The following is a 17,081-nucleotide window of genomic DNA, read 5'->3' as shown; positions in this document are numbered from 1 at the left end:
TAAGAGAGACAGAGACGTGGCACTCTGTCTTGTCTAAAGTGAGCATGAAGGTTTTTTCATATTTGACCATATTTGTGTTGTGTTTTTTTTTTTGTTTTTTTTTTCAGCTGCTTACATCAAAGCCTACCTGTTAGAGAACGGTGTGTGCATTGCGAAAAAGAAGACAAAAGTGGCCCGCAAATCTTTAGACCCTTTGTACAATCAGGTGTTACTGTTTCCTGAGAGCCCTCAGGGCAAGGTATTACAGGTAAGAGGAGTGGGTTTCAGGTCTGTCTCTTTCTCTCCCACCTGTGCTGGAACATACTAAGTCTGGCAAAGAATCTGGATAAATAACACAAATGAGAAAAAGCTAATAATGCTTTCATGGAACTGCATGCGCTCTGTCTGAACTTAACAAAAGGAAAAACCTTTTTTCTTGCTCAGACTGTTTATTATTTGATACCCTGCCAGGAAAAGGTTCCCTTTCTTTGCTTCCCAGGAAAAGGTTCTTGTTTTGTTTTCCAGTTAGGAGATAGACAGTATCCATAGGGGCTGAACAGCCTTGCACCATAGGTTTCTTCTGTGTTTATTTGCATTCAGAGCACTCTGCTTTGGCCATCACCCAGTCACATATCCTACCTATTTCTACCTCTGTTCTTTTCCTGCCATACATTCTCTGCCATACTCACGTTTTCAATCCTGCACGTATGTTTCCAGGGCAAAGAGTGAATGCCATTGGTTTATTCGTACCTAAATCATTCCCATCCAACAAACCCTGGCTAAAATCCACTGGGAATACTGATGCAATTAACCTGTGAGTTTCTGTTGCTTACCTCTGCTGGCATATGAATTGCCAGCTAATCTACTGGATCCTTCTCCTTAGTGAACTCTTCTTCGTTTACCTCAATCAGAAGCATTTTCCCCTGCTGCAGGCAGAGCACATGGTTTTGACTGAAATGTGGTAGGGCCTGGCTTGGTCTGGGTTTTCTTACCTGCAGCCTTGCTGCCGTGTGGGCCTTCACCCCGAGTTCTGTGGATCACAGCACAGCCACAGTGCTGTCACACGGAAGGTGGAAGCAAAGCAGGCAGCGTAAAGTACCCAAAAATTAGCTCACGAAAGGGGTTGAAGGTGTTAAGAACTACGGATTTTATCCTCAACAAGGATGGGAAGTTGAGTATGAAGCATAAATTAGTCTTCATTTCAGATATGTGAGCAGCATTTTCCAGATAGTCTCCAAGGAGGTCAGCTCGGGGTGGTGTGAGCTGGCAGAGCCCAGCTGCTCCTGGAAATGGTCCCCTGGGTGATCCAGTGCTGGGTCTCCCTCGCCACCATTTCACCTTCTGCCACACAACCATGGCTGAGAGGGTTCTCACGAGTCTTTGCCTTGATCTTGCTTTTATCAATAGACCTTTGTAATAGGACAGTGAGAAATGCCTCTGCCCTGCTTTGCCACTCATTCAGAAAGACTGCTGCCTTCCTACAGGCAGAGGCACAGCAGAAACCCAAAAGCAGGCAGTAACGGTCAGTATATGGTCCTCTGTGAGCCTTTCAAGCAGTATCCTAGCCATATCCTCGCCTTGGCAGCAGCCCTGGTGCAGGAGGACAGCCCTGCTGCAAAGAGGGGTGGAGTTGTGCCTGCCTCTTTGCAGCTCTGCTGTCCTGTGCTCTGCTCCATTTGTAGTTTCCAGTTTGTCTTAAGGACCGGTTTTAGTGTCTCATTGCACCTTGCACTGTCCCGTTGGAACTTATTAAAAGGGAATAAAATTAAGAGCCTGGCTCTCTGCCAGTTGCTGTGCCACCAACCCAGCTTTCCTCAGTGCTTTGCTCCATCCCGTGCTGACATAAACATTGATGTTTGATGTCTCTCCTACCTCGTTTTACAGAAAACTCTAATATTCTGGTTATTCGGAGCCTAGGGAAAGAAGCTCTCAGGATTAGCCAGAGATCCCTAGTCACCATCATAACCCATCGTCCTCATCCTCTCGTCTTCAGAACATGAACTCGCTCTGGAGTCAGTCGTCACCTTTGTCTTGAGCCACGTAGGGCCGCTCGGCCACACGCAGCCCTCCAGCATGCCTAAGCCCATGACCCTCACTACATCTGTGCCACCCACTGGTCTCCATCGTGTCGTAAGTGTGATTCAGCTTCCCCTGCTCGGCTGCCAGCTCTCTCATTAGACCCTCCTCTGCGTCTCCAAGCCGTTCTCGGCAGCCTGTTCTGCTCTCCCCGCATGCCGCCCCGTGTGTGCCCCTTACGTCACCAGTCCCGCTTGCCAGCGCTCGGCTCCTGCCCTTTCTCCAGGTGAGTGACCGTGCCTCGTGGCCATCTGCCACACACCATGAGGCCTGAGTGCGGATGTTAAGACACAGACTTTTCCTCAAATGGTTGGCTCTTGGCCCTAGTTATTGCCCTACTTGGATTTTGTTGGGTTATTTTTCCAGACCAGGAGCCCTTCCTTCCCTTTTCCCACCTTGTGCACACACTTGCCTTGTCCAGCAGTTAGAGCAGAAGAAGAGTGTTTCATCCACACGTGCTTTCATTTATTTTTTATTTTTCATGGGGAGAAAAAAAAAAAAAAGTCTGGTAACGTTCAGATTTGTAAAGCTGTGCTTAAAACAAAGGTAAAACCATCAGCCAAGCTTCACGTCACCAACAGCATAGCATATACCAGTGTATTCCTGTTGTAGTGTAAAACTTTCTGTTCTTCCCATGTAAAACTTTCTGCTCTTCCCAGACTCTAGTAAAGCCCAAGGAGGTTGGGTAAACAGAATGCAGAGATCCCTCTGATCCCTCTGATCAGATTGTTGCTTCCCAAGCAGGTGTACAAGTCTGAGGATTAATTGTGCTTCCCCCCTCTTGTTTCTCAGGTGATAGTCTGGGGGAACTACGGACGCATGGAGCGCAAGCACTTCATGGGAGTCGCCAGGGTCCTCCTGGAAGAACTGGATTTGTCAACTTTAGCAATTGGCTGGTACAAGCTCTTCCCAACCTCCTCGATGGTAGATCCCACTACGGGCCCGCTCCTGCGTCAGTCCTCACAGCTTTCCCTGGAGAGCACAGTGGGACCCTGCTGTGACAGGTCTTAGTGAGTAAGGAAGGGGGAACTGCTTTTGTTTTTTAAACATGCTGTCAAGGTTTTGTTTGCTGGAACTCTGACCTCAAGCGCAATGCATGTTCAATCAGTTCTCGTGGAGCTGGAAGAGGAGGATAAACCAGTGACCTTAGACAGAAGACGAGGGGGAGGGCGCTGTACCCTCTCCGTCCGAGGAGGAGGTGCCATGGGGCATGAGTCCTAGTTGTCAAATTAGACATACACCTCTTGTTTCACTTCTCTCGCTGTCATTCTTGGACCCTTGTTTCAGATCAGTATTAACCCTGGAAAGTTGCAGCATTTGAAAGAGTATGGGGGGAGTAAGGAAGGCATTTTGCTTAACCGTGCATCTTACAAATTTCTTAGGTTCTTTCTCACAGTACCTGAAAAATTCAGAGGCCAATTTCTGACCTAAAAAGAGCAGGAGTAGAAAGTTTGAGAGGAAGCATTCGTTTTTTCTGAGATCTTTCTTCTTGCAAGAAAGAAAAAGAAAGAAACCTGCAACCCTTAAGTACCAATTCCACGTCAGTGAGTCACGTTAACTGTAACGCTGTCGTTGCTGTGTTTTCAAACTGTGCCAAATTACCAGCAAGTGTCTTTGCCGCGTTACTTGTCTGCCACTGCTGATGAAGCATACTTGGTGGGAGAATAAGCGCCTACTTAGACCAGACAGTTTGAACAGAGTTCGAGTTTAGCAGTCTAATTAACTGCAATTTTGCTCAGTAAAAAAGCACTAGAAGTGGGAGCTGAACGTCAGACTTGCTGCTTGAGATAGGTTTTATACTGACTCCCTCGTTGCTGTGCGTCCTTCAGCCCCAATGTCTTCTCTCTCCTGCTTTTCTTTCATCTCCTTTGTGCTGGTACATATCTGCTGGAGATGCTGCCCTTCCTGTTGTGCTATTGCCTGACCTGAAACAGGACTGTTTTATTCTGCCACGGGAGAGGAGGTTGAGATTTCTGGGGGTACAGAAGAAAGAAACCTCAGGTTGTCATCTGACAAGAAGGTGCTGGAGGGCACACGATCCTCCTTGAGGAAAGAAAGTCGCTGTAGGCAATCTCAGTAATACACAGGCATTGGCAAGTGTCCTGAGAGAGGAGATGCTGTCCCCAGAGTATGGAGCAGTAGTGGGTGAGGAGTCTGGAGACCTGGTGGTCACAGCATGTATATTCTGTTATTTTAAGTGCAACACTAGCTGTAAAAGAGTCTCGTAGATGAACCCAGTAACGCACATTCTCTGAGCTGCTGAGCTACAGCAGCTGTTGTCAGCAGTCACATGCTGGAGTAAGGCATGCTAGATCCTTCAGACAAGTCAAAACTTCTATTTGAAAACACTGAATAGCCAAAATAATGGAGAATCTCCAACGATTTCCTGTTAAAAGGCCCTTTCTGGCTAGATTTTCTCATAGTCTTCATGAGGATTTGATGGCTGTGGTCTCCAAATGAGCTTTTGGAGATGTTTGACTGTGATTTAATAGTGAAGGTCCCATGTCATGTTCAGGAGGGAGCAGATTCTTGGCCTGTCGTTGAGGAATACTGAACATTTATTTCTGCATGCGGACCTTGGCTTCGTTAGAATAAAAGCATGAGTGTAGAGTGGATGGTAAAAGCAGTTGCTTTTGGTCCAAGCTTGTCTATGGCATTTTAAATTATTTTGAGATAAACTGCAGGATAGATGCAAAAATAATAGGCCTTACTTTAATGTCTGTAAAAATGGTATAATTACAAAGGAGAGGGAAGGAGGAGAAGGGACATAGAATTAATAGGTTTTTGAGTCTTAAGTGGCAAAAGCCTCAGCATTTCAGATAAATCTCTTAATTTCCTTGATCAAATATGTCTCTGGCCTCTCACTAATTATTTTTTCTAATCGTATTAGACAATTTCTATATATTAGATGAAGAAAGTTTGTTGCATGCTGATCAAACTATGTCGTGGCTCTCTTATTTTAAAAAGAAAAAGCACATTTACTGTAATTTAAGTCAGCATCCTTTCCTCTTGGTATGTAGTGAGTACTAGGCAATATTGTACAATATGTGTATGAACTAGAATAGATTAGGTAGATTTAGTGGTTTGTAGCACTGGATCTTTTAATAACTACGTCTTTAAAAGGACCGTGGGGAGCTCCGGGTACATTCCAAACCTGGTAACTGAGTAACAGGGCTTCTGTCTTAAGGAATGCTGAAAACTTCATGTTGGCAATCGTTTGGACATTACCTACTAGTAACAGCTAGTTAATCACATTTTTCCTGGGTCCAGTGAGATGAATGCAACATTTTTGCAGTCTTTCACGGGGAGTAGGAGACTATATATGCCAAAAAAAAATGACTTTATTTAATGACTCCGTTGAAAAGCTCGGTTCCTCTATGCCTGGCAAATGTAACGTGTCTCTGTATCTCATCCCTCCAAAAGCTCTGCAAGCTCAAAGTCGATTGGTTTTGTTAAAAGAGGACTACTTCACATCGAGGACTATCTTCCGTATGTTTTTAATCATGCTGAAAGTTCACTGTCAGGGTAAAACAAAGTTATGCTTCCACTTGTGTTACTTTAACATCTCAGGTTCTGAGTTTGGAGGCAGTTTTAGCAGTCTGCTCTGGACTGTTTTCTTCTGCATTTTTTCCATGGTTGACCATCGTCCAGTGATTCTCACTTTTGTTTCGAGTCACTTCCAAGTCCTGTTTCTCCACAGTAAGTGAACGTTACAATCCCTGGCTGCCATGCACAGCACAGTCATGTGAACTGGCGAGTCCAGAAATAAACCAAACAGACTCAACAAAACCAACAGCCCTTCGTAAACCAACAGACTCACAGGAGCCCTTTTCAGAGTGCCCATGGGGCGCAGAGTTTGGGGTCAGTAAAGTTGCACAGTACTGCCCAGCCTAAATTCTTGCTTCACTCATGCCCACGATTCCTGAGCTGACCAAGTCATATCATGGTTTAAAAAAATAAAGATCTTCTAGTTATCCATCAGTTTAAAGACCCCCCAGTGTAGCATCCAAGGCAAGTCTCAGGCTTGGGATAGCTTATTGTCATAAAACAGAAGCTTTTTTTTCCCCTCAAATTTGACTTGCCAGTTTCTGTCTAAGGTGTTGTAATGTGATAGTTGTGATTATCAGTGCGCTTGTGTAAAAAGTAGCAGCTTGCTAGGATGGTGAGCAGCTGAAAACTAAACTTTGGTCCCCTTTAGAAGTCCTGACTGAGTTTTTCTCCTGTGTCTGAGTCTAGCTGTTAGTTATAATCAGGGAGGGGGAGAGAGGGAGAGCGGGAGACTTAAAAAAGCCAACCAACCAAATAAAAATAATTGAACGTGATAATACGTTTGGTCTGTGAGTGGTGATGAGGGATGAGACTGAGGAGAGATGAATACCTGCCCAGCTTCAGGTTGGTTCCTTGATCCTTGTGCACAAAATACTACATCTCAATAGTAACGGGAAGGTTGCTTGCAGGAAAAGAAAAAAAAAAGGAGAGCTGATCCCTAAATGTTTCCTGCATTCCTGTTACTATGGAAAACGAGGAAATCCTGACGCTGAGAGCATCTCAGAGAGCAGTGATCTCTCCCCAGTGTCCCTCCCTGCACCTTGTGGTCTGAGCAGACAGCAGCCGTGACCGCAGTGAGCCCAGGTTTGTTCAGGTGCACATGTGATGTTCTCCTGGTGTCGCTTTCCCTTTGCCCCGACACAGCTGGGATGCCACAGAGACAACACGAGGTCCTCGTTCTGCAGTTAAATCCAAGGGTCCTCATCCTGCAGCCAAAGCCCCGGGGGCAGGCTGCTGTGCCTCCTTTGCACCGCGCAGGCGTCCGCCTCCGCACGGCCACGGCAGGATAGGGGCCGGGGGACGTCGCTGTTCTGCCGAGCACATCCCCAACACTCGGCCATGGGTTGTTTAAATGAATATTGCAGATTTCTTTGCTTTGAACGATGATATATATTTAATGTTTCTAGCTACTGGATCCTTTATCAATGTACTGTTCTAAATTGCAGGTCTTCTGGAGTCAGAATATCACAAGTTCCTGTAGAGGAGCTGTTTTTAAGGTGTTGAGGCAGTTAACAGAATCTCAACCTAAGCATGTTTAGCAATGTTTAGACAGCAAGACAACTTTTTTATGAAACTCATTTTAAGTTAGTTTATTACATGCTGTTAGTAATATTTTAAAGCAGGAAAAATATTTTTCTTTAAAGACCAAATGATGTATGTTTTTTAACGGATAGCATAATTTAGTGTTTTCAAAACTGTTTAATGTTCTCAGTATGGAGTTTACTCATTCTTTTGATTTCTGTGTTCCTTGTTATATTTTATCAACTTTTTTTTTTTTCCACAAGAAAAGAGGCATATGTAAATAAACACCAGAAAAGAGTCCTATAGGAAATTCTGTTCAAACTGACCATTAAATTATTAGTAAATATTTGTCACTGTTCATTAAATCTCAGCTACTATTCAAGCCTTTGTTGAAAAAGAATTGATGTTGTATTTTCAAGATGAAAACAACTTAGCTAGTTTTGTCATAATCCTGTACTCTGTATAAAAATCTTTTTATAAAGAAAGTCTAATAGGCTAACAAGCAATAATCTATTCCATTTGGTGTGCACAGATTGTGACTTGCAGGCTGTAGTACATATTGTTGATACAGTTTATAATTGTCTTCAATCTTAATTCCATCACTTTTGAAAAAGATCCATATGAACTTTGATTGTAAAAAGGAAGATTGGGCTGTTGCCTTGTAAGAAATACCCATCGTGTAGACTTCGCTGTGAGTATGTGTGCCCAGCGACATGAGATCTCTCCTAGGTGAAGGACGAAGCAGCTGTAGGTGACTTCGTACTACAGAGTTAACAAATCCTTTCGGTATGAACTCGACGACTGTTTCAAGCACCCTGTTTTTCTTAGGCTATTTAGTATTTGTAACTCAATACGAATGGTTCCCACTGCCACTGTAGCCCTGATTAAGCAAAAAAAGCCTTTGCACTCTGGGGCCACACAACTCTGCCCAGTAGCTGCCTGTTTTCCTCGGGATGGCAGGGGCAAGCTAACGGGAGTTTTTTTCAGAGCAGCAGATTGAGCTGCTCTTCTTTAAAGGCTTCGTGGGTTGTTTTGTCGATTTCATAGATGGTATTTGTCCATTCCGTTAGAAAATTCCACCCAAGGCAGAGGAAGGTTGCACCTTTGCAGAGGCTCGGGGGGATATCCCAGCCATGTGAGACGGGAGCAGGCTGTTCTGTGCCAGTCTTCAGATAATGCTGGGCTCGTCTACAGATTTTTCCAAAGTGGCAGGATCAGGATATTGGATTTTAAGGCAGCTCTATCATTGATGAGTGCATAAAATAACAGAGCTTCAAACCAGCATCCCAGTCCATTGCCTGTGGGCTCCTCGCAGCATTTCCCATAGGAGAAATCCCTGCCTCGTGCTCCAGGCGGCCAGCCACGCAGACAGCGGTGATGCTGGAAGCCCCAAGAAGTGATGAAATAATTCCCAGTCATTTTTGAAGTGCTTGGAGAGCAAAAAGAGCTGTGTAAATGCAAAGTGCCAGCAGTAGCCCGGGAAAACAAGCAGACCTTAAAGCACCTTTAGTAATGCAGAGGGACGCACGGAGACCTGGGGCAAGCACCTAACGCCAAATTGCAGCTCCCCAATTTGAGCCAAACATTTACAAAAGAGGACGATCTTTGAAATCCTTTCCACGTGTACCTCAGTGAACACCCAAAGCATGTTCTAGTGGTGTCCTCATGCGTGTGCAGCCAAAACTGCCCCCGCCTGCGGGGTGCTTGTGGCCCCTGCATGGCAGAGCCCCTGAGCTGCGCTCAGCACTGCTGCGCCCCGCCTGGGTCTGGGGGCTGCCTGGCTGCCAAGCGCATCCCAGCACAAGTCAGGGAATGTGGTAGTTCCCCTGGGAGTTTGTCAGCGGTTCGGTATTCTCTAAATGTGGCTTTTGAGTCTTAAACTCACATTGCCAGACTTCTCTCCGTGACCAGGCAGCCCCCAGTCCATGCCAAGCCCCCACTGCTCACCATGCAGCAGCATCAGGCTCTGCCAGGCACCTGCAGCGGTGCCAGCAGCCCTCTGCCCTCCCTTCCCTTCGGTAGTGGCTCCCATCCTCGGTGGGGCAGAGGAGCAGGGTCAGTTCCTTGTGTAGCATTTGGTCCTTTGCACTTTAGCAGCTGAAGCTGAGAGGGAGCCAGCACCAGCCCTCTACAGAGCACCAGCAAAAAGAGGCTGAGACCGAACGCTTTTCCCTTCATGACTTCCCAGAAGCTAAAATGACAACCAAAGTCATGGTGTTAAGCCCCGCTCTGCTGGGCCGGCGTAAAGGCAGCCTTTGCATTTATGCAGCACGCTGGGCACCTCGCTTGGGCTTGAGACCCCTGGCTCAGGAAGGAGAAGGCTTGGCTTTGCAGGAAGGACACAGCCCAGGGGCAGCAGCGAGCTCTGCTTGCTGAGCAGGGACGTGGGCAGAAGAGGGAGGAATCGAAGCACACCTGCTGCAGAAGCCCACGTGCTTTTCCAGTGGCTCGTTTTTAAGTTACCTGGGCACCACAAGCTCTGGTGGCTGCCCCCTGAGGGCTCCAGGTCCCCCTAAACACAGCCTGGGTTGTTAAATCTTGCAGCAGGTTTTTTTCTGGGGCTGTGGTTCCTTCCCCAGCGCTGCTCTCTGGTCTCTGCTTTGTGATTTCATCCCCTGGACCTCGAGCTGCTCTGGGCTTTCTTTGGAGCCAGGAAGAGCAAATCCACGGTGCATTCCCTCAGCCTCACTGCGCTGGGCTTGCCTCCCTGCTTCAGGTGGGAAGGACGTGCTGGGGGCGCAGCGCCTGCCCCTGAGACCCCTGACACAGCACTGCCATGGCCTGCCACCCGCCTGGGATCCGTGTCCCGGCTCTATTTTGTGGCATTTCAGACCGGGGGGGTCCTTCCGTGCCGTGCTTGGGTGGAGCTGGGGGTCAAACACATACCACACCATGCAGGCGGCCAGGAGACAGCAGGGACAGGCAGGAGCCTCTGCTTTGTGCTGCCCCCCAGATGCTCCCCATCCCTCTCCACCCGAGGCCTTACTGCAGCCCGTGGGGACGAGGCTGCCCAAAGCATCTCCCATGCTGAGCCGTCCGTCCCGCGGGGAGCCCGGGGCACTGCTGCAGAGCTGGCCTCTGCTCGGGGCCGGGGCTGCTCCCCTGGGGCCCAACCTTTGTGCTTTGTGAGCTGCTCCACAAACCCATCGCTTCCGGGGCGCTGAGCGGTTGCTGCCCATTCCTTTCGCCTTTCTGTAGGAGCAGGGGTGGCTGATCCCGCTCTCTGGGGGCTCTGTAACCTGCTCCAAAACCTTTTGGAGGTTTTTAACGCTGTCTGCTGAGATCTAACCTTGCGGGGCTGGAGGAACACAGGCGATGGAGCCAGGCAGCCTGCTTGCCCCCCGTGTCCCGTGCCCGGTGTTTTGCGAGGTGCGTGGGCTGCCTTGGGTGGAAGCGTTGGGCGCGGTGCCCGAAGCGCGGCGTGCCACGCCTGTGGCCGGAGAGGGTTCTGCTGTACTTTTTTCCTGTCTGTAGGTTTTATTCAGACAATATGTAACGATCGAGTGATTTACAATTCAGTGTTAAGCTAATGAAAACGTTGATAATGGTGACAATAAAAACCTTTTTTTTTTTTTTCCTGCGGTGTGTCGGAGGTGTTTCATGGAGTGTCTCTGCACTCGGCTGCCACCGGGATTGTCTCTGACCCCAAACGGCAGCTTTGTGAGCAATGTGGGATCAGGGGAGCCTGAGGATCCCCAGGGAAATGCAGGTGCCACCGGGTCCAGGGGAGCCCAAGCTGTGAGCCTGCAGGAGGGGAGGGCCTGGGGGCACTGCTTGGACACACGGGGCGCCCCAGGGGACCTGCACAAACCCTTTTGCCATGGGAACTATGAAGCATTGCAGAGCCCCAGTTTCCTGAGAATTTCCTAAAGGTTTTCTCATGCCTTCACATCCCTCTGCGGGTCAGCAGGGGCAGGACTTCGGGGCAGGGCAGCTCCCAGCCACCCTCCTGCTGCAGCCACCGGGCCCTGCCTGCCCTGAGGACAAGGAGGAGGAGGAGGCGGAGGAGGAAGATTCCTCCAGCCTGACGCAGGGGGGTTTGAATGGCATCTCCCACCCTCAGCCCATCTCCAGCTTCCAAAAGCAGGATGGGCTCAGGCAGTCACTAAGCAACGGGTGACCTTCCCAGCACAGCCTGGCAGCTCAGGCTGCGTGGAGGCAGCGATTAAAGCGAGCAGGAGCCCTGCCTTCTGCGCTCCCAGCTCGTCACCAGCTCCATGCACAGCACAAGATGAGCTCCACGGTGCAAATGTCACACCACGAGCCCCTTTCCCTTCGCATCGTCCTGCAGTGGGTTCTGCAGCTCACGGGCACAGAGCTGCTGAGCACACGGGTCTGCCCTGATCCCCGGGGAGAGGGAGAGCCTGGCTCAGCCTCTGCCTTGTGTTTTCTTTCCTGTATCCAGCTCCAGCAGGGCTGGCTGTCACTGGGTGTTTCACTGCCCTGCTCTCCTGCCAGCCCCTCGCTCTGCCCGTCCTGGTGTTGCCTGCTTGGGTCTCCTGCTGCAGAGCTCCGAGCCGAGCCATTGAGAGCTGGGAACAAGAACGTCCCAAATGTCAGCAGCCCACGCAGCTTTGGGTGATCGCAGGGGAGCCCGAGCACTAGGAAAGGTGGGAATGTGAATGTGGGGGTGGAGGAGTCTGGGGTGTCCCTGTGCAGGAACAAAGCCTCCACCCCACGGTGGGTGAGGAGCCCCAGCCTGGGACAGCCATGCAGCTCCCAGCTCCCTCGGGTGCCCAAATACCCCACACATCCACAGGGATGTCCCTGCTCATAAATGTGGTGGGGCACAGCGAGCCAGGCACTGGGCTCAGGCACACCTGGTCCCGCTCGTGACAAATACCCGACCACCACCAGCTGGATTCACCTTTTATTAAACTTCCCAGAACAAAAGGAGGAGAGAGCAAAGCCTGCCCTGGAGCCTCCCCAGTGCTGGCGCCCTGCATGCCTTCCCCACCAGCAGAAAAATGGAGAGGAAAACCACATCAGAGGGGGGGTCAGGTAGAACTAAAAGTGAAAATGTCTCTTTATTGGGGGGAAAAAATGAGATGGAGCTGCTCCTGCTGCCAGAGCCCTGTCCTGCTCCTGCAGATGAGGCAGGGTGGGCACGGGGCATGGAGGCACCAGCTGGAAGCAGCTTCCCCATTAGGGATTTTTGCTAATGATCTAATTAGGGCCAAACCCTTTGCAGGTGGTCTGGGGAGGTGCTCCCTGGGGCCGAGCCCTTCACACAGCCTGCAGTCCCTCCTGCCCAGGCCATCCCTGCAAGCAGGACGCTGCCCCCCAGCTGAGCCTGCAGGACCCCTGGCAGCGGGTGGGGAAGCAAGAGAGCGCGTGGGGCTCAGCTTGAGGGTCTCCAGCCACCCAGAGCCAGCTGTCCCCATGTGCTGAGGCAGAGGGAGGGCTGCAGCCCACCCCTGGTGCCATCCCAGCCATGATCCCGCTGTGTGGCACCGCCTCACCTGCGCCCAGGGCTGGGGGCAGCTTGCAGGAGACCCCCGGCCCTGCAGGGCTCACCCACACAGGCTTCATCCACAGGCTCGCAGCGAGCCTAACGCAGCCCATGATGCTGGGCAGGGGGGCGGAAGAGGAGGAGGAGGGCAGTAATAACTTAATTTTGGGAGCAGGGAGGCGGGAAAGCAAACCTACAGACTGCTGGTTTAACATCACGGGGCCTCTTGCCAGACCCAAACGCTCGAGCCCACCTGGGAGGAAGAGCAAAGAAAGCCGAGGGTGTGCAATTCCCTGCCCGCTCCCCTGCCAGGGGAAGGATCCTTTATCTCCTGGGCTTCGGGCTGCCAGCTGGGAGGGGAGAGGAGAAACGAGGGCGCCAGGAGGGACCTGAGGCCTCAGTTAATCGTCTGCCAAAGCAGGGCCCGAGTGTGCTCCTAGATGGATTTCCTCCGCGGCCGCGGGCGCTGCCGGCACCGGGGGCTGCCAGACGACAGCGTGCTCGCCGGGGAGGAGCCGGTCTGGCCCCGCGTGCTCAGGGACACCTCGTCGATTTTGTAGGAGATGGAGTTGTAGTAGACGGGGTTGGTGTGGCAGCTCAGCGTCTCGGGGTGGGAGGGCGCGGGGCTGCCGCACAGCGGGGCTCGGTAGCACAGGCAGGTGCAGAAGGAGGGCACCTTGGCCGAGGAGTTGGCCGAGCGCCGCCGCCTCTCCGCGTCCTCCTGGACCAGGGGGATCAGGTTCAGCTGGCTCGTCCGCTCCTCCGCCGGGAGGAAAATGGCCTTGCTGCTCCGGCCGGCCTCGCCAGGCGGCGGGTGGAGGTTGTTGCGGGCCCTGCGCAGCGAGGCCCTCTCCTCGGCGTCCCGCCGCTCGTCCTCCGAGTTCATGGTGAGGAAGCGCAGCACCACCAGGTTGAGGAAGGCGCCGATGACCGTCAGGCCCACCAGGATGTACATGAAGCTGAAAGCCACGTACGGGGGCTTCTTTTGCAGCGCCTCGTTCTTCTGCAGGGCCACGAAGTCGCCGAAGCCGATGGTGGTCAAGGTTATGAAGCAGTAATAGTATGCGTGGAAGAAGGTCCAGCCCTCGAAGTACGAGAAGGCCGCTGCCCCGATGCACAGCGTGCCCATGCAGGACAGAAAGCCCACCAGGACCATGTTCTCCATGGAGACGTTGGTTGTCCTCATGCCCAGGCATTTCTTGACCTTCTTGAGCAGCAGCCGCACGAGGGTGTTCATGCGCTCGCCCAGGCTCTGGAACATGACGAGGGTGAGGGGGATGCCCAGGATGGCGTAGAACATGCAGAAAACTTTGCCAGCGTCCGTGCCCGGGGCAGCGTGCCCATAGCCTGTGGAGGGAAGGGGACAGGCAGGCGTCAGGCCCTGGCGGGGGCTCCCCTGGGAGCCCCTCCCAGATTTAATTTCCCACCGCTGTGGGGAAATCTGTCACAGGACTCGAGGACAGGCACAGCGACGCCATGAGCCGTAGTGAGCTATTCACCGCCATCCCCCCGACCTCCGCTGTGCTGGCGCCCACCTCGCTTCGTTCGACCAGTCAAACCAAACCCCGCGGCCCCTGACCTAAAGGGACGAGTGAGCAACGCACTGCGAGCAGCCCAGCTGCGTGGGGGGCTCGGAGGAGGTGCCCAAAGCTTGCTGCTGGGTTTCCCTGAGAAACCACCAAGGCTGGAGACGCCTCTGAAGGTGCCTGCAGAGCAGCACCAGCGAGCAGCTCGCAAAGAGGGATCCTTCCTGCACTGCTGCCTGGCCTTTGGCAAACAGATATTTGTGTGTGTGTGGTTTTTTTTTTTTGTTCTTTTTTTTTTTCTTTTTCCTTTTTTTCCGGGTACCTGATGGACTTTTGCTGGAAGAAATGGGGAGAAAATGTGCTCTTTTTACTTTTGTTCAGAGCTCTGACTTGGCTCCACCTCTGTCTCCTTTGCCAGCGGATTTCCAGGGCTCTTAGGGGAAGAGTTAGCACAAAGTGATGGGAAGAGCAGAGGATGACAAACGCATTGTCCTGGGCCCTTGGCGCACCTCCCACTCCAGGAAACTCCTGCAGGTGGTAGGGCTGGGAGCAGAGGACAGCGTTACCCTTGGCCACGCTCTGAGCTGCAAATGCAGGGGCAGCAGGGAGTGACCGGTCTCTAATTGCCGGGTCTGTGCACAAACCCGTGCAATCACAAATGACCAACTTAATTCCTGCATAGCACATCTCTCAGAATACAGAGCAGAAATGCGACTGCAGTGGTAAAGGAGAAAAAAAAAAAAAAAAAAAAAAAAAAAGGCAGTCAGATCCCAGCCTAATAACTGAGTGCAATTATCAGGTCCTAGGCTACCAGGTAATACAACGAGAGCAATGAGGAGGTAAATACAATGATACAGAAGAGCAGTAAGTGGAAAAACAGCTGTTGTACCCTGAGAGGCTCCTGAAAGAGCATATGACTGATGCTTTCAAAATGACAAAAGGAATTAGAAAGAGTAAACACAGCTACGTTGGTGCTAAAGCTGAGATTCAGAGCGCAGCCCGATGGAGAGGGAGCTGACATGCCAGGCTTTTAAAATATGGCACCTGGGCTGAAATTATTTACTGCACGGGGCGTGTAACACGCTTCCCAATTGTTTGTCACAGGCGACAGAGGAATCATGTTAATGAAGCTATAACCTGTCGTGGGGTGAGGGGGATTTTCCCATTTGCCCCGAAACACAGTGTGTTCAGCTCCCCGATGTGTGTGGCCCTTCCACGAGGCTGAGATGAGGAGCTGCTGTTAGCTGCTGGCTGTGCAAGGCAGGATTTGGCCTCAGGGCTCCTGCCCCCAAAAAACATCTGCTGGTTGAGCTCCCAGCCCGAGGAATGACCCGAGCGGGGGTCCCACACCTGCCTGCCCTCGGGGGATGCTCGGGGTGCGTGGATTAATGGAAGTGGGTTAATTAAATGCTGCGAAACACCTATGTGGCTAACCTCAGAGTGAAGGCAGTCCTCGTTGAATTTAGTGTCATTTCATCGTGAGATAGCAGACAAACCACATCTGGGCTCTAGTAAGCGTGTCTACCTGGGGGCTCCATGCAACTCCATCATTCCCCCAACCCAACCCAACTCACCCCCATCCCCACCCCCTGTGGGTGTCCACACCTGTGTAGCTGCTGGGGCTCCCCGGAGCAGCTCTTGCACAGCCCCACAGCTGGAGTTTGGCGGACCCAGAGCCTCCTGCCCGGCTCCCCAGCCCACCTCTCTGCCTGCAACCCTCCGGGGGCCCGGCGTGGCTCCCACCCTTGCACCCAGCCAACTTCTGCAGCCCCGGGACCGGGGGCGCATCGCACCCCGCGGCTCCTGCCCCCCGCTGCGCCTCCCCAACCGCGGGGGGGCCGGCCGGGACCCCCCAGCGAGGCAGAGCCCCCCGCCTGGGGTACCCGGAGCAGGGGCTGGCTGGAGGGGGAGGACCCGGAGGGGATGCGGGGCCGGATGGAAGGGGGGCACCGCGCGCTCCGGCGCTCACCGATGGTGGTGATGACCGTGATGGCGAAGTAGAAGGAGCCGGCGAACTTCCACTGCCTGCCGGCTCGGTGGGGCTCGGCCTGCAGCACCAGCCGCTCCAGCTCCCGGTAATCGTCGGCGGAGAAGCGGTACTTCCTCCGCAGCTCCCCGCGCTTCTGCTCCAGCAGCCGCTTGCGGCCGCTCTCCGCCTCCGACTCCAGCGCATCGAAGACGGCGGCGCCCACCAGCAGGTAGGAGAAGATGCAGAGGATGAGCGCGGCCGTGCGCAGGTTCTGCCGCTTCATGGCTCAGCCCGGGCTCCGCATGGCCCCGCCGTGGGTCCCCCCCTTTCCCCGTCCCCCCCCTCCCCGTCCCCGGGCCCCGCCGCCGCGCCCCCGCGCAGCGCCCGCGCACCGCCCCCTGCGCGCCCCCTGCGCGCCCGCCGCCGCCTTGCGCGCCCCCAGCGGCACCTCGAGGTGCCCCCTGCGCGCCCCCGTGCCCGGCCGGGGGGTACTGGGGGCGCTGGGGGCGCGCAGTGGTGCTGGGGGTGCTCAGGACCCCCCCCGAGCTCTCCAGCAGAATGGGCTGCGGGAGGAGCCGGAGCCCGCGAAGCGGAGGCCCCGCTTTGTCGTCTCTGGCTTCCCGAGCTTTTATGTAAGCCTTCTGCTGCCTTTTTAAAAATAGGATACTTCACTGGTTGGATGGTGTCTGCCTCAAGAACTAAACTCCCCTCCTCTTGATCTGGAATAGGCAAAGCAGGCGAGCAGGATTACATCCCCTCCTGGTGCACCCACCCCACTCAGTCCGGAGAGGACAGGACGATTCGGGCTTTAGCTGCACAAAGGAGGTTTGAGTCAGACACAGTGAAACCTTCCTAACCCTGCAGACAGGGAAACACCAGAACGGATCACCTGGGAGGTTGTGGCAGCCTTGGCGTGGAGGAGTTTGAGGTGGGGAAGGGGACATCAGGCAGAAGTGCCGTGGGGACAGCTGATGGCCCCCGGGGCAGGACACCCCTCACTGCTCCTGCA

The 17,081-nt window shown here is 52.7% G+C and overlaps 2 protein-coding genes across 2 annotated transcripts in view; one reads left to right on the top strand and one right to left on the bottom strand.

Annotated features, from left to right (window-relative positions):
- Positions 1–10,670, top strand: part of RIMS4 (regulating synaptic membrane exocytosis 4) — a 55,349-nt gene extending 44,679 nt beyond the window's left edge. Inside the window, exons 5-6 of the mRNA XM_084296855.1 lie at positions 108–247; positions 2,848–10,670. Coding sequence (XP_084152981.1) covers positions 108–247; positions 2,848–3,066 — 359 coding nt within the window. The 3' untranslated portion in view covers positions 3,067–10,670. The remainder of the gene's footprint in view (positions 1–107; positions 248–2,847) is intronic.
- Positions 10,671–12,832: 2,162 nt separating this feature from the next.
- On the bottom strand, positions 12,833–16,355 carry KCNK15 (potassium two pore domain channel subfamily K member 15; the record flags this gene model as incomplete). Its single annotated transcript, XM_084296603.1, has 2 exons — positions 12,833–13,924; positions 16,073–16,355. The coding sequence occupies 2 exons, from the start codon at positions 16,353–16,355 to the stop codon at positions 13,014–13,016; spliced, it is 1,194 nt and encodes a 397-aa protein (XP_084152729.1). The 3' UTR covers positions 12,833–13,013.
- Positions 16,356–17,081: the final 726 nt, after the last annotated feature.

Source organism: Netta rufina (assembly GCF_964035555.1).
Source record: "Netta rufina genome assembly, chromosome: 16".
NCBI lineage: Eukaryota > Metazoa > Chordata > Aves > Anseriformes > Anatidae > Netta > Netta rufina.
This window is presented reverse-complemented; position numbering and strand designations above follow the sequence as displayed.